The sequence below is a fragment of the Meles meles genome, chromosome 1 (genome assembly GCF_922984935.1).
Source record: "Meles meles chromosome 1, mMelMel3.1 paternal haplotype, whole genome shotgun sequence".
Taxonomy (NCBI): Eukaryota; Metazoa; Chordata; class Mammalia; order Carnivora; family Mustelidae; genus Meles; species Meles meles.
Genome location: NC_060066.1, coordinates 215,274,428 through 215,289,002, shown reverse-complemented (window position 1 = coordinate 215,289,002; position 14,575 = coordinate 215,274,428). Strand labels below are relative to the sequence as shown.

Genomic DNA, 14,575 nt, shown 5'->3' with positions numbered 1-14,575 from the left:
CCAGGACGGGCCGGGTGGGTGCGCTGTGAGCAGGTGCCGGCCGAGGAGCACCGCATGGCGGATGGGGCCGTGCAGGCGGCGGGGACCTCTCCGCGCAGAGGCGCCCCGAGAGGCGGCCTGGGCAGGAGGGCCTGGTTTCAGCCCAGCCTTCATCTCAGAGCGTGGTCCGCGGATGGACTCTGGTGCCAGAGGCTCGGCTGCCACATGAACCGCGGAAGCACCCAGCTTTCTCTCGTACTCTGGGGGAGCCCCAGGGCCAACATGGGGTGGGGGCATCCTCTCACCGGCCATGCCCTGTCCCCCTCCGTTCACGGCGGCTCTGGACGGCGGAGGCCAGCGCTCGCACAGCGGGTCGGAAGCATGCAGGGGCTCCATGCAAAGGTACGGGCAAGCTGGAGACGGCCAGCCGCTCACAGATGGACACTCAGCGATCACGTGCTGGCCTTGACCTGGGGACCACACTCTGCTGGGTGTTGTGGGGTGACTGCGTGGTGTCCCGAGGGGCCCCGACTCAGGGCTCAGGAGTTCCCAGGAGTGGCGCGCTCTCCTCCCGTGGTTGCTTTCCGTGGCCTGTGCCATGCTCCGGGGACTGCTCTCCCCGGTAGGTTAAAGTGGGTGTTCTCCTCCTGGATCGAGTGCCCCCCTCTGCAGGGGGCAGGTCCACCCTGTTCCGGGGCCCCGGGACCCCCGCATGGAGCCCCCCATGCTGTGAGATGCTGACGGAGGCCTTCGTCCTGCTGGCGGGCCGTGTCAGGGTGCCGGCCTGGGCAGCCCTTCCCGGGCGGGTAGACCCCGTCTCTGGCCTTTGAGCGTCGGTGAGCACGACCCCTTTCTGGAAGCCACAGCTTTGCTGAGTTTCGGTTGGTCGGCCTCCTCTCTCTTCCCCTTTCCCAGGTTACCGAGCCACCAACCAGCTTTCCTGGGTCAGGATTTGAGTAAAGAACAGACGCCCTAAAGAGCAGAAACGCAGGCCCCGCTCGTTGGCCAGACTCGGCCCCCCGCGCCCGGGGCCGACCTCCCACAAGCCCACCCACCTCAGCCCACGGCCAGCACCTGGCGGCCTGGCCCCTCGCGGGTGCCCCGCGGGCCTCCCTGGCCTCGGTGGTGCTCACCTTCTCCGACTCGCTCCCTCTGCGCGTGTAACCACCTTCCAAACCACAATTTCAGAATCTATTAAAAGAAACATAAAATCCCCAAGTGCTTAGAATTCTCAGCATTTAAAAATATGACTTACTGTTATTACAGCTGAGCCGGGCCGACGCGGCCCGCACCCCTCGCCCGGCCTGCGTGGGTACCGGCAGGCACTCTGTGCTCCTGGCTCGTGATCTGGGAGAGCGGTGGGGTAACTCTAGGGGGATGGTTAATAAAACCTCTGGGTTTGACGCCACTTCTTGTGTTGATTTTCAAATATTCGTCTCAGTCTCGGTTTCTAGTCTTACGGAAACGATGTTACGATTTACGGACGTGTCCGTGCCCGCGTCTGTGACCCAGAAGAGGGAAAAGCCCGTTTATACAGCTCACTTGTCGGTTTGCCTAGCTTCGGAAGCACTCTGGGACCCGTCCCCGACACGCCGTCCCCCTGGAGTGGAGCTCGGTGGCTTCACGAGGAGGCCCAGGCAGGTATATAGCTCTCCAAGCCGAGCCAAGGAAAGCTCCACGTCAGAACCATCGGTGGAAGGAAGACCCAGAACCGCTAGTACTTTCTCTGCCGACTAACCCGAGCCTGCGGCGGCAGCAGAGGGAAGGGCCAGAGCTCCTGGGGCTGCCCGCGGCCCATGGCTGGAGGAGCCGCCAACGCCCGCCCCGGAGGGTGATTCCGAGCCCTGCTGGGGGGGCTGCTGTGCCTGCCTTTGCCTGATCTCCACTGAGAAGCTTCCTCCAAAAACCACACCCACTTCCCAGGGGTCTGGGGTAAGGGCCCATTACCGCACTGCCTGTCCCCCGAGCTGCAGGAAGGGAAGTGACGGGAGATGGCGCCGACTGCAGCCCCACCAGCCCACCTCCACCCTCTGCCCTGTCTCCTCCTCACCCTGGCCCCCCGGGGCGGATTGGGCCACTCAGCCAGGCTCTGCCTCCCCAGGTAGCCTGCAAGCCCCACGCGGGCCATACGGTGCCCTGTGTCTTCCCGCGGACCCTGCACGTTGGTGCTGCTCGCAGGCGGGGTCAGAGGGCACAGGGACAGACCGTAGTGCGTCTCGGAATGCCTTCCTGACCCCTTCAGCGGTGTTTGGTACCATGTTTGGCTTCCCTTAAGGACCAGGGGTTGCTGCCCAGAGAGGCTCCTTCCCTACAAGGACACAGCTGTCTTCCCGGGGAGCCGACGTCAGGGTGGGGGGTCCTTCATTCTCAGCAAACAAGGGAACACCGCTGGGGTAAAGGACGCGACTTCCCAACGAGCACCATCTTCCATATTACAGGGAAGCTGCGAGGCCTTGCCCTGTCAGTTCTGAGAACTTAGGATCTATCCCCGCGGTCTGCCACCGGCGGCAGCCGAGGACGGCATCTCGGTCCCCAGACACTAACGTCCGCTCTCTAACTTGTTTTTCAGCACATGTTGGCGGATGCGGAGGTGTCGTCCCAGGAGGGCTGCATCCAAAAGGTAGGAGAGCTTGGTTCCACGCCTTCTCCCTCGCCGTGGCCCGCGTGCGATCCCCGGCTAGTGTGCGCGCGGCCGGGTCCGTGGGCCGCCCGCGCTTATGGTCGATGCGTTGTGTGTCGGTTCCGGGGACGGTAGGACGGATGTGGTCTGCGCGGTGTCGGCCGGCTGCGGGGCCCTGGCTCCCGGGAACCGGGAGAGCCGCCCCGGTGGCGAAGCTCAGGCCATGCAGATGCAGGAGAAGTAAATAAACCCGGGTCACGTTGGTGTAACCGTCTCCACTGGATGCTCAGTGAGAAGAACACAGACGGGGAAAGACCACAGTCGGGGACTCCCACAAAGCCCCTGCTCTCCGCAGCCTTCAAAGAGGGCCTGGGCGGGGCGTCAAACAAGCAGCCAGTCAGGTGAAAGGAAAGGCGTGGGGGGGGGAGCGTCCCCTGCCCTCTCGGTGGCTGATGGCAGGTCTCTGGGTGGCAGACGTTAGCTCGGCAAGATCCAGAGACTAAACTAGGCCAGAAAAACACCAAGAAACCCAGAAGCCATTCATCAGACAGGGCTCAGGGCCCACCAGTCCGGGTCACCCCGCACAGGCGCAAACACAGGACACGCGCCCACACCCAGCGTGGTAACCAGCCCACGCTTCTGCACTTTCCAGCAGAATGAGGACGGCGGTCTCTCTCGTGGCGCTGGCCTCAGAGCACCACCCAGGAGAGGCGGAGAGTGGGCCGGCCAAGGGTGCCCAGGCCTGGGGTTGTCTCGCCGTCTGCATCGCGGGATGTGTGTTTACAGGGACGGTCGGCCTCTGCTGGGGGAGCCCGAGGTGCGTCGCGAAGGGTTGCCCAATGTCCCAGGTGTCCCTGTGCCCGGCTTGATGGTCTGAGCTGACGACTCTGGGCACAGCTTCCATAAGGAGGTGGGGGAGACCTGACCCTTCTCACCAGGTCCAACCCCACAAATACTGATTTTGGAGAAGACCCTGTGAAGGGAGACATTTTCTGACCCTGCGGTGACTTCCGTGGGAGCTCTGGCAGGCGAGATCTTCTGGGCGATTCTCGCCTATAACCCAGGGCCTGTGTCTGGCGGATGGTGGCCTGAGGCCTGTCTTCCTTAAAACACGACGTCCCTCCCAACAGCCCCCTTTCCCTCTTCCTGCCTCTGGGAACAAACTCGGATTTCCCTAAAAGGTGAAAGGTAGCAAGAGATTCTAAAGAGCTTTCCCGTATTTCAAAGAGCTGAAGTCTTTCCTCTCCCCTGAAAAAAGCCCTGCAGTTGGTCCAGGGTCTTGACCTCCAGTGAGAACCCGAAATCCTCCTCTCTCACCGCCCGCAGCCAGCAGGAGGCACGGTGGGACTTGCCCGAAGGTGGGGTGGACTGGCGGGAGCTTAGAGGGGGCACGTTCATGGGGGATGGGCGGTTGCCTGTCCGGTGTGGGTACCAGGGTCGAGGCAGAAGGCCAAAAGGTCTAAATGTGAAGATGGTGAGGAGGCCAGGGCTGGATGCTTCTGAGCCAGGATGAGATTCCCCCCGGGAGAAGCCCGCCAGCATGGCCCCTGTGCTCCTAAACCGTCAGCCCATCGGGCCTGGGCCGACCTGGTTGGAGGACTTTCCTGAGAGCTGCTCGGGGACGGGTGGAAGGTGCCACACACAGCGCCGGTCACACTGCCTGGCCCAGGCATCCCCTCAAACACGGGGCCTTGGAAGGCCCGGTGGAGGTGCCCTCTGTGCCCAGAATCCCAACTGACCTGACGCTCCCAGCAGCCGGACATGCAGGGGGCCGGGGCCGCGGAGCAAAGGGGACCCTGATGGCTATCCATTTGGAACAAGGCCTCCTGACTCCCTGCCCGGCTCCTCTGCTTCCTATCACTCTGCAGGTCCCTGCTGCAGGGGGGAGGCTGCTGCCGGGAAGGGGGCTCTGCCCAGCTCCCCACGCACACCCCTCCCCACATGAAGGAGCCGCCACACAACACTCCGTTGTCCCCTGAAATCTGGGATTTTTCTGGCCTCGTGCTGAACTTGGACACTCTCAGCATTTGGGCCATTCAAGTGTGACGGGACGGGTGCCCAGGGTCAGGCTGGTGGGAGGTCAAAACCTGACCCTGGGGCTTAGCTCTGGACCCATCTGGGTCGGTTCCGCGCCCAGACCATCCAGGAGGGAGAGAGGAAAGGAGACGGGAATGAAAACGCAGCCGAGTGGGTTCATGCATCGAGGCTGGAAAATGAGTAAATGTCCCTTTACCTCCCCTCCGAGAAGCGGGTCTCGCCTCACAGATCGCTGTGGTCCTCAGAGCCGTGCACGTCTACGGGCGCACACGCTGTTTCGGACGAGGACCCCACGTGCCTCGGCGCTGTTTTAAGGACACATGGAGTGAGTTCCTTGGCAAGGGGATGTAGACCCCATTTATGAGTTTTGTGGTTTGGGAGTTTTACGTCTGGTTGGACACGGCCTCTCCTTCCCCACACGTTTGGGAACCTTAAACCACTGTGGGCCGTGGCCGGAGGCGGGGTACTTGGGTAGGTCTGCGGACATCGCCAGCTCCAGTATCCCGATCCGAGGGTGACAGTTCTTCCTGCTCCTTATGGGCATCGGGGAAGTGTCACAGACGGTGACTGACGCAGTCAGTGGTTGGACGCAGGTACAGGAAACGGGATATTTTGTGGGGCAGCCCCGTTGTAAATTCTGAGCTTTAGAGAGCCAGGCTGCTGGACCCGCCATGGAATCCCTCTGTCCGGGCTTGCACAGAAGCTCAGGCCCAGAGAGGCAGGCTGCCCCACACTCCCCGCGGAGGCCCCTGGGTTAGTGGGCGGTGCAGGGCGGCGCTCCCGTGCGAGTGACAGCGGCCGCCGCCTCTGAGCCGCGCCAGGCTCGGCCCCGCCCCTCGGGTCCCCGGACCCCCTCGCTGCCTCGGCTCCGTGGTGCCCCTCGGAGGGGTCGCCCGCATCCCCATCCCGCATCCCGCAGGCCCTGGCTCCCTCCCGCGGCCCCGCAGCCCTCTCCATCCCCGCGTCCGCCTTCTTCCACCGCGCGCGAGGCCGCAGCCGAGCTTCCCTGCGGATGAGACTCGGGGGCCGCGCTCGCCGCCGCCGCCGCCCCCCCGCCCGGGTGTGCGCCCTGGGCGCGGAGCCCGCGCTGCCCACGAAGTCGCTGGGACGGCGGCCTGCGGGTCGTGCTGCGCGGCTTCTCCCGGCCTCGGCGCCTGGGCCTCTGGGACTGTCCCCTCCAGCGGACTCTATTTCGCCTGTTTACTTAGAGGGAAAGCCCGGGGCTCCCGCAGAGCAAACATCTGCGGGAGATAATCTAGCGAGTTGTCCATCCATCACTCGGGTCGCCCTGCTCCCTGGAGAGCCCGCAGGGGCCTGTAATAAAAAGACCCAGCGAAGAGGCTTTGGGGACGAATAAAGAGCCGTGTTAAGGGCTGAAAATGGATGGAAGACATTATTAAGGCTCAATGGCCGTCTTATCAAAATCCGATAGGATAGACATTTGGCAAAAGGCTTAAATTTATTCTTTGACTTTCTGGAGGGCTTGAATTTATCCGTTAACAAGAGTGTAGTCCACCCGGGGAGATGGTATCAGCTAAAAGAATTTTGATTTAATCTGGTGATATGAGAGGGGACACGCCAGCCCGGCCTTTGTCCCACTTCATCTTGCTTTCTGTAGCCGTCTCGGACAGGAGGGACGTGTCAATACCGGACGGCCCGGGGGAACGGCAAACAAAAGGAAGTGACCTTTTCCTTTTTCTATTTTTATTTTTCCTTCTCCTCCCCTCCTCTGTCTGCCCCCAGCCCGCCCAAAATCAGGAACTTGCTTCTGTAGGGCCAGGACCGGAAGAAGAAAGGTGCCACCTAACCTAGCCGGCGCTCTGGGGGGCGGGCAGCGGGCGGCGCGGAGTGCGTGAGGGGCGCGTGGAGAGTCCGGTCCGAAGGAAAGAAAGCTAATGAAGTCCGGCGCTGGAAGAGGGAGCACGATGGCTCCATAAATCTCACTCCCATCGTTACGTGCAAAATGCTACAGGTCATAAAAGCCATCTCATAGCCCAGCCCGGCACTGTCCACGCAGGGTGATTGATTGGTAATTATTATAATTTGTGAAATGATTATTTGGATGTTAGGACCGTGGTCTGCACCGCTGGCTGTTATGTGCGTGTGCTCCATGGCCTGCCCACCCCCACCCCCTCCGGGAGATGCCTCTGCTCTCCCGGATCCCTCCTGGGATGTGGGGATGCTGGGGGCTGGGCGCCGGCCAGGGAGTCCAGGAAGACAGCTCTTCCAGTGACAAGAAGGCAGGAGCGGAGACCACAGGCAGCTGCTAAGTGTGTCTTGTGCTTGCTCGCCCCAAGGTGTAAGCGTGTTGCTGCTGGGCTGTGGAAACTCCACCCAGCGCCCCAGAGCCAGGTCCTGATTCCCGATGCTGCTCCTGGGGTCTGTGGCTCTGGCGTGCTCTGGAGGTGGCTGGAGGCCCCGGGGAGGGGTGCGGCTCTGCACCTCTTAAGAAGGGGAGATCCGAAAACGTAGAACCCCCCGCAAAAAGTGCTGGTGGGCGCATGTGGGGTCCCCTGGTCTCCGTCTGGCGGGAAGCCTTACTGGGTCCTTCTCACGCTTTGCCTGAGCCAGCGAGGATGGCTTTAGCGGTCCTTTCCTTTTCCTCTTCTGCTCCCAGCCAGCAACCCTTGGGAACCACCCACACCCCGTAACTCACCCGCATTTTACCTGCAAAGACGCCGTCTTGCCCCCCCATCACATGGGAGACCCCAGCCTCAGAACCCTGCAACCACAATTAATAATTTGCATGTGGGATCGGTTATGTCTTTATGAAATCAAAGTGTGTTTAGCTGCCACGGAGACAGCCCTGAGTTGATTTTGATAATCTGGGGCTGAATAGACTTGCTCGGACGCAGTAAGCCCCGGACAAAAGGCTGGGCAGTGGCTGAAAGCCCTCTGACGGCACGTCTCCCTCTCCTTTGTTCCGGGGCTGCTGATAAAAGAGCCAGGAGTCCATTAATTCAGTGAATGAACATATAGTAAAGTCAGTGCCTCTTGAGAACAATAATGTTGAGGTCAGCTTCAGTTGCCATGGAAACTAAGTACTCCTAAGAAGTTTGCATCCCTGATTTTGCTGAATCAAAGGCTGCAAAGCGGAGAGGTGTAGGGGGCCGCGACCAGAATGCCAGAGAGCGCCGCCTCCGCGCTCCCCTTCCCGAGGAGGTGTAGGCCTCAGCCGGGCCGGGGCCAGGGCTCAGGGCCACCACCAGCCGGGCCTCCTCGAGTCTGGCTTCCGGCCTCCCTTCCTGCCCCTCCCAACGGCCTCTGATTGCACAACTACGACGCTTATCTGAAGAGGCGGCTTAGGTGTGACTTCGGTGGCTCAGTTCCCCGTGGCCAGAAAGGCTCTGCAGGCTCCAGGGTGGACTCTGACCTCTGGCCACCTTGAAGCACCTGAACTTGTCCCTGGGTGGGGGGCAGGCAGGGGCCCTGGGGCCCCTTCCCATCCTGATAAGGGTGATTAATGGGCCCACAGTGGCGGTCGCAGTGAGCTTCGGGGCAGCTGCCCGCCGGGGGAGGACGTGGGAAGCCTCACCTTCTCGCAGTTCAGGCCCTTGAACCGAGTTGATTCCGTTTTCCCTGCCCCTGCCCCGTCCCGAGGATCACGAAACCAGCCAGAAGGTCAGATTCCGCAGGCGAGCTGCAGTTCGTCACCTGCCCGCCCCGGCGGAGGAGCCGTGGGTCAGGAGGGCCCTGGGCCCGGGGGTGCGTGGGGAGCAGTGGCCGCCAGCGGGCCGTGGAGGGCACGCTGCTCCCCCAGAACGGCCAAGCCCGGGAACCACACCCCGGGGGGCGCGGAGACAGTTTAATTTTGTCTCTCTTTTGCCCCTGAGAAAGCAAAGAGCCAGCTTTTCGTTCTCTCTCCGGAACACCCGGGAATCAGCCTCCGAAAAGCTGCTGGGCTGCGGCTTGGGGTCCCGGAGGAGGGACGGCAGAAGCCCGCTCGGGGTCCACCAGCAGCCGTGGGCGGGGCTGAGAGAGCAGGTGACTTGGGGACCCTCTCTGGGGCCAGGCCCTCCCCCCCAGCCGCCCAGCTGACACTTTGTGCCCAAACTTAAATCTCGAAGGCAGAGAAAACATCGATTTCGCAGGACAGACTCAGAAATGGGAAATACACCTTCCCCCGGAAGGTAAACAAAGGAACCGCTCCTTTTGGCGGGAGACCCGGGCAGGCTGGGCAGGTCCAGGGCCACTCCCAACCCACCCAGCCGTCTAAACCTGGTTCTTGGCCTCCTGCATTTCCGGCTTCTTGTCTGCAAGCTGGAGAGACAGTCCGTCTCCAGCGCCCGACCTGGCCCGGGGCATCCAGCTGGATAACAAGACGGCGGTCGGGCGCAGCTCTGGGCACTGGGGCCTGCTCCGTGGAGGCTGGGGTGCGGCTTCTGTGGTCTGCGTGGGGACGGGGGCGGGGAGAGCCCGGGTGGACGCTGGCCGTGGACGGAGAGTGTCGGGGGCCCCCGGGGACAGCTGCAGCGGGTCAGAGCACAGAGGCCGGGCGGCATCCGTGGCAGGGCCCTCCAGGAGACCGCGTGGAAGCTCGAGGCGTCCGAGGCGGTGCTCGGGGGAGGGTGCTGGGCCGACCGTCTGGTGCAGGACGCCTCTCGCACCGGGTAATGAGGCGGATTTACTATCTACATTACGGCTTTATGGGAGGCAGATGGCGGTGTCGATAAACTCCGTGATCTTCAGGTGGGTGCCGAAGTGAGTTAATTAAATTGTGCCTCACTGTTGGGAGAGAAAAACGGATCCGCTCGAAGGCCTGCGTGGCGTCTTCTGCTTTAAACGCACAGACACACCCTCTGCGAAGTCGGCGTCACTGGCGTGGGGCGGCTGCCCTCGAGGAGAAGCCCTGCCCTTGTCCCTTCGTGGGACCCCTCGGGTGCAAGGCAGACTTTTGGTTTTCCACAGAGATACCGGGTGGCCGTCCCTCCCAGGGCAAAAGCGGCGAGAGACGCCGTGAGCCCACGCGACCCCTCCCTCCGCCCGGCCCCTTCTCTCTTGTGCCGAGCACCCCAGCCTCGAGGGAGGCCTGGCTCCCGAGTCCCCTCAGACGCCGTTTGCCGGGGAGGTCGCGGGGCCAGGCAACGTGGGTGTCCCTCACAGAGCCCAGGAGCCCCCCTCCCATCTGGGCACAGGCCTGTGGGAGGCCTTGGGGAAGCGTCTTGACCTGATACAGGACGACAGGGCCTGTGGGGGGGGGCGGTCTCTGTGACCTGCCCGGGGGCAGAAGCCAGGGAAGGTTGTGTCCCATGTACTCCACCGGCGAGGCCACCTGCCATCCAAGCAAGTGGGCGTCTGCACCGGGCGTGTAGAGGGGACGGACCCCCAGCATCCTGGCTGGCCGGTTCACCGTCTTCTCTGAGTGGCGGGCCTGGCTTCCTGTGTGGGCGTGGGCGTGGGCGTGGGCGGTCGAGGGGGCCACACTGGCCTCTACAGAACCTCTAGTCTCCCCCCTGCCTCCCAGAGCGGCCTTAAAGCTTGTGGTGCTGTGGGGCTGACCGCGCGCTAAGCCTGGGGGAGGGCACGGGGCCAGGAGGAGGGCGAGAGGGAAGGAGAGCAGGCGGGGCGGGGCTGACCTCGTCCCAGCGAGGGGGTTCTCTGTCCCTGTCACTCACCATTAACCAGCTGCCCGATGCCCATCGGCTCACTTGCCCGCCGTCACCCCAGACACGGGCTCTCGTCCCCACGTTACTGAGGAGGAAACGAAGGCACGGAGAGTGTAAGTCACCTGACTGGGCCGCACGAGTCAACAGAGAGGCCAGTGTTCAGTGTTCGCCCATGAGACCATGGAGCGAGCGTCCCCGGGACCGCGTCTAGCCTGTGCCCTGAGCACTCCCCTGCTCTGCGCCCGGAGCTCGCGCCCGTCAGGGTCCAGGCGGCACTACACTGCGGACACAATGGGTTGACAAACCGTCCCCAAACTCGGGGGCTCAAGACGGTCCTCGCCGGTTCTCACTTACATGCATGACGGTGGCTGGTGCCGGTGGGCTCGGCGGGGCGTGCGGCTCGACGTCGGTCAGCCTTCTTGCACGGGGGCTGCGTGGGGCGTGCGGCTGTCACGGCGATGGCCGAAGGAGAGGGGGCACGCGCCGCAGCCCGCAGCACGGGGGGAGGAGGTGCCTATCGTGGCGGGGGTGTGGGCCCGTGGCAGAGGGCACGGAGGAGGGGACCCCAGCGCATTCTACTATGGTGGGCTTCCTGGAGGAGGAGGAGTGGCCCCAGAGCTGACCCATGACCAGTTCCCCGGTGCCAGCTAACGCGGGCAGAGTCACTTGAGGCGTGCGGGTAGAGAACGGAGCCCGTGCGAGGCGAGCTCACGGCGAGCGCACAGGAACAGACGAGGACACCTCGCTGGCACAGGCCCCTGCCTCCCAGGCTTCCGGGGCCCCTTGGACGCACACAGCCCTGAGGGGCAACCCCCTTTCCCCGGAAGGGCTCTGATCCATGATCCGGAGCCGCCAGGGGAAAGCGGTGTCTGGCCGTCTTCGGGGTTGCCCCAGGTCCCTTTGCTGGGAGGGACTCAGGAGACCCCGTAGGATGGCAGAGGGTAAACCGCCTCAGCCCAGCCCTGGGCCCCAAAAGAGGCATTTGGACAACCTCCCGCTGAATGGGGGGGCTTTGCTGTCCAGCCTCGTGAAGAGCCATACGTCAGTGGGACCAAGGGACAGAAGCCGATCTGAGAAGGCCGCGCTCTGTGTGACCCCAGCTCCACCACGTTGCGGAAAAGACAAAGCCACGGAGATGGTGAAGAGATCCGTGGTTCCCAGGGGTGGGGGGAGGGGCAAGCCGGTGGGCCGGGGAGATCGGGGGTCAGGAAGGCTGTTCCGTGAGGTCCCACGACAGCGTCCACACGACCCTGACGTTTATCTGGACCTACAGAAAGCACAGCCAGGCCCAACCGCAAAGCCTGACGTTCCTCACGGGCACGACTCGGTGACGGTCACAACCGGCCCATCCGTTGTAAGAAACGACAGTGCGACCACACAACGTCAATCACGGGGGTGCGGGGGGCATGGAGATGGGCGCGCCAGACGTGACGCCCATTTTCCTATGAAACTAAAATGCTTAGTTTTTCAAGAACGGGTTTCGGAAAAGTGGCGAGTCGCACGCGTGTCTTCTGTGAAGCGTCACACGTGCCTAAGGGCGTGCGTGGGGGAGGAGGCTGCCCGGGGATCAGGCAGAAGCGGTAACGTCACGCTTCGCTGTGACATAACGTCTCACGTTTCATCGAGTGAACCCCGCATGGGGAGCTTTGCTTGTGAAATACGCTGTCGTCCGGGAGCTTACCCCAGGCCCGGCCCGAGGCAACGCCAGACGGCAAAGGTCGCCACCGCCGTGGTGGGTGGTGACGGCCAGACGTGGGCACCGTTCCTGTCTGCTGGGCCATAAGCCCCCGTGGTCAGGATTCCCCGTCCTGCGTATGTGCGGGCCGTTCCCCCAACGTCTGAGCCTCTGCCTTCCGGGACCACGTGTCGTTGGATGAACCGCCCGTGGGCCCCTCTGGACCCGCAGCCACTGGCCAGCACGACAGCCCCCAGCTCTCTCTGCCCTCCAGCGCTGCCACCAGAAAGTTCGGGGGAGATCCCGCAGTTACCATAGGCAGAGCCGTCCTGTGAGTCACGTGAGGCGTGCGGGAGAAACTCAGCCGTGAGCTGTTTCTTTGGGCTTCTCGGTTTCAGAGTCTGACCTTGTCACGCACACACACACCAGCAGTGACGGACACCGAGTCTGCTCCGGCGCTGGAGGCACGAATTGGAATTCCTCGAGGTCTCTGCTCTCCTACGTCCCCGTCCTCCCGAGACCCCAGTCACCTGTGCTGAGGGGCCTCAGCAGCCCATGTTCTTGGGGTCCTGGCCCCTGGGGGCCCCCCCACTGTGCAGTTCCAAATCTGACCCGGCTCCTCGTGGCGGAGCACACTTCCAGGAGCCTCTCGTGCGGTTTGCTCTGCCCGCTTCTGGTGGAAGTGACCCCACCTGGCCGTGTTGGCTGGGCCGTGTCCCGGCAAGTGGGTGATTCAAAGCAGTCATGTCTCTGGGCCATTTTTTCTTTTTATCCCCTGTTATATACGGGGGAGATTGTGAGGATAACAAATGGGTTTTGGCCGGGAAGAGTGGGATTCTTAATTTAACAGATTCAGGGTGAGTGCACCGTTTTCTTAATAATATTTCCTTCTTTGAATAACAGGCTGCTTCAGCCGGCCTCTCTGTATGCTGACGGGATTCATCATCCCGCCCGACACCCCCTTCCATCAGCCAAGGCCGTGTGGGCGAACGGTTTCTTCTTACCCAGATAACAAGATGTTTCTCCACTACACTGTTGATAAATTAAGTAATAAAAGGCAAGACTTATTATTTTCTATTGGAACCTTGCCTCTGTTATTCCTGAGCAATGGCCAAGACTCAGAGCATTAGCCGCAGAAATGTTTGCATTGCCGGGGATGGAAAATTATCACATAAAGAGAGTCTGATGTGGTGTTCATCACGGATCAGCTGAGAGGAAGGAGAGACTCAAAAACAAACAAAAATAATAATAAAAGTGCTCTTCCCCAGCCCCCGCGCTGGTCAGGACGGGGCTGGGCAAGCTGGTGCCCGTTCAGAGTGGACCGGAGGGTGTCCTGCCCGCCATGGGCAGGCGGGCCCTTCCCGAGCCTCCCTCGCCCGAGGCTCTGGCTTACCAAGGCCCTGAAAGGACAGATAATTATCAGAAGAGAATCTGAAGCACGGGCATCCCAGAGAGCAGCAGGAATAAAGTGAGGAGGAGGAATTTTGAACAGATTTCCTCCCTTTGTGTTTCTGTTTTGGACGAGAAATGCAGAGGCAGGAGAAAGCGGGACTGGCAAGGTAGAGAAAAACAGCGAATTCGCCTTCAGGAAGGTCTGGCTTGGCGGGGGCTGTCCTGGGTCGGGATGGAGGGAGAGCTGGGGGTGGGGGGCAAGGGGCTTTGTCCCATGTCTGCCACTGTGCCGTCCTCCAGGAGGGAGAACCAGCCCGCAGGAGGCCTGTGTCTGTCCCCACTCGCCCGTCCAGGAGGAGGGGCAAGGCCCTCAGAGACCAGACGGTGTCGGATTTGTAGGACAGCTCCCCGGCCTGGGGCACAACGATGCGTCTTTCTGGATGTGACGTCGGGTTGTGCTGGGGCCAGGACACAGCAAAGCAGACGCAGCCTCTGCGTGCTTGCCACTGGGCTCCCGCGCCGGCCGAGGGGATGGGTGTGGGCCATGTCTGGCACGCGCTGGCTGACTCTGGACAGCCCTGGGGAACAGGTTCTCTTTCCCTGGGGTTCAGACAGCTGAACTCGCCCACCTGAGGTCACGTAGGTGGCGGCAACCTTTTCCCCTGCGGAAATGCCCCCAAACCCAGACTCTGAGACGAGGCTCTGCCCGGGGGACCCCAGCCCTGGGATCGTCCACTTCCCTAGCTGACTGAGTGGGAAGTGCGTCTTCCCCAGAAGCAGGTGCTAATTTGGGGACGTCCCCCTGGGCTGGTGCCCATTTTCCTCTCCCGGTTGGTGTCAGTGCCTGGCACGCTGTCCCCATCTCTCCTCCTGCTAGTGTGACAAAAGTCCAGCATCCCGGCCCCCTTATTAAACACCCAGGACTCTTAATAATCACCGCTGGCCCCAGAAGTGTCTCTGTGCTATCCCTCGAAGCCCTCACCCCCTCTGGGTTTCCAAGCACAACACACACTCACCTCCTCGAAGCCCCCCACCAACGACGCGATACAAGGAGAGCTCTCGCCTCCCCGCATCTCCCTCCTGGCCCCACAGCTGCCGCCTCGCTCACGGGGGCACCTCTCTGCCCTGCCAGCAGGACGACAGGGCCTCAGGCATGCGCACCCGGCGAGGGCCCCTGCCCTGCCGCCCCACGGGGAGCACTTCCAGAGCTGTTCCGGTTCCTGCGGCTTTGGGGGCCAGAACCTCAGACTCAGCTTCAGGGACATT

General features: G+C 62.3%; 2 protein-coding genes across 9 annotated transcripts in view; both read left to right on the top strand.

Annotated features, from left to right (window-relative positions):
- Positions 1-14,575, top strand: part of PRDM16 (PR/SET domain 16) — a 296,392-nt gene that overhangs the window by 144,084 nt on the left and 137,733 nt on the right. For all 5 annotated transcript variants that reach the window (XM_046005154.1, XM_046005163.1, XM_046005134.1 and 2 more), the window contains exon 3: positions 2,549-2,599. In XM_046005154.1, coding sequence (XP_045861110.1) covers positions 2,549-2,599 — 51 coding nt within the window. The remainder of the gene's footprint in view (positions 1-2,548; positions 2,600-14,575) is intronic.
- On the top strand, positions 5,964-13,029 carry LOC123941708. 4 transcript variants are annotated; one of them, XM_046005232.1, is made up of 3 exons: positions 5,964-8,257; positions 8,704-12,641; positions 12,821-13,029. In XM_046005232.1, the coding sequence occupies exon 2, from the start codon at positions 11,081-11,083 to the stop codon at positions 12,023-12,025; it is 945 nt and encodes a 314-aa protein (XP_045861188.1). In that variant the 5' UTR covers positions 5,964-8,257; positions 8,704-11,080; the 3' UTR covers positions 12,026-12,641; positions 12,821-13,029. The 4 variants fall into 4 exon arrangements, with proteins under 4 accessions (XP_045861188.1, XP_045861179.1, XP_045861169.1 ...); XM_046005223.1 differs by having other exon boundaries at positions 5,964-12,403; positions 12,560-12,641; XM_046005213.1 differs by having other exon boundaries at positions 5,964-12,403.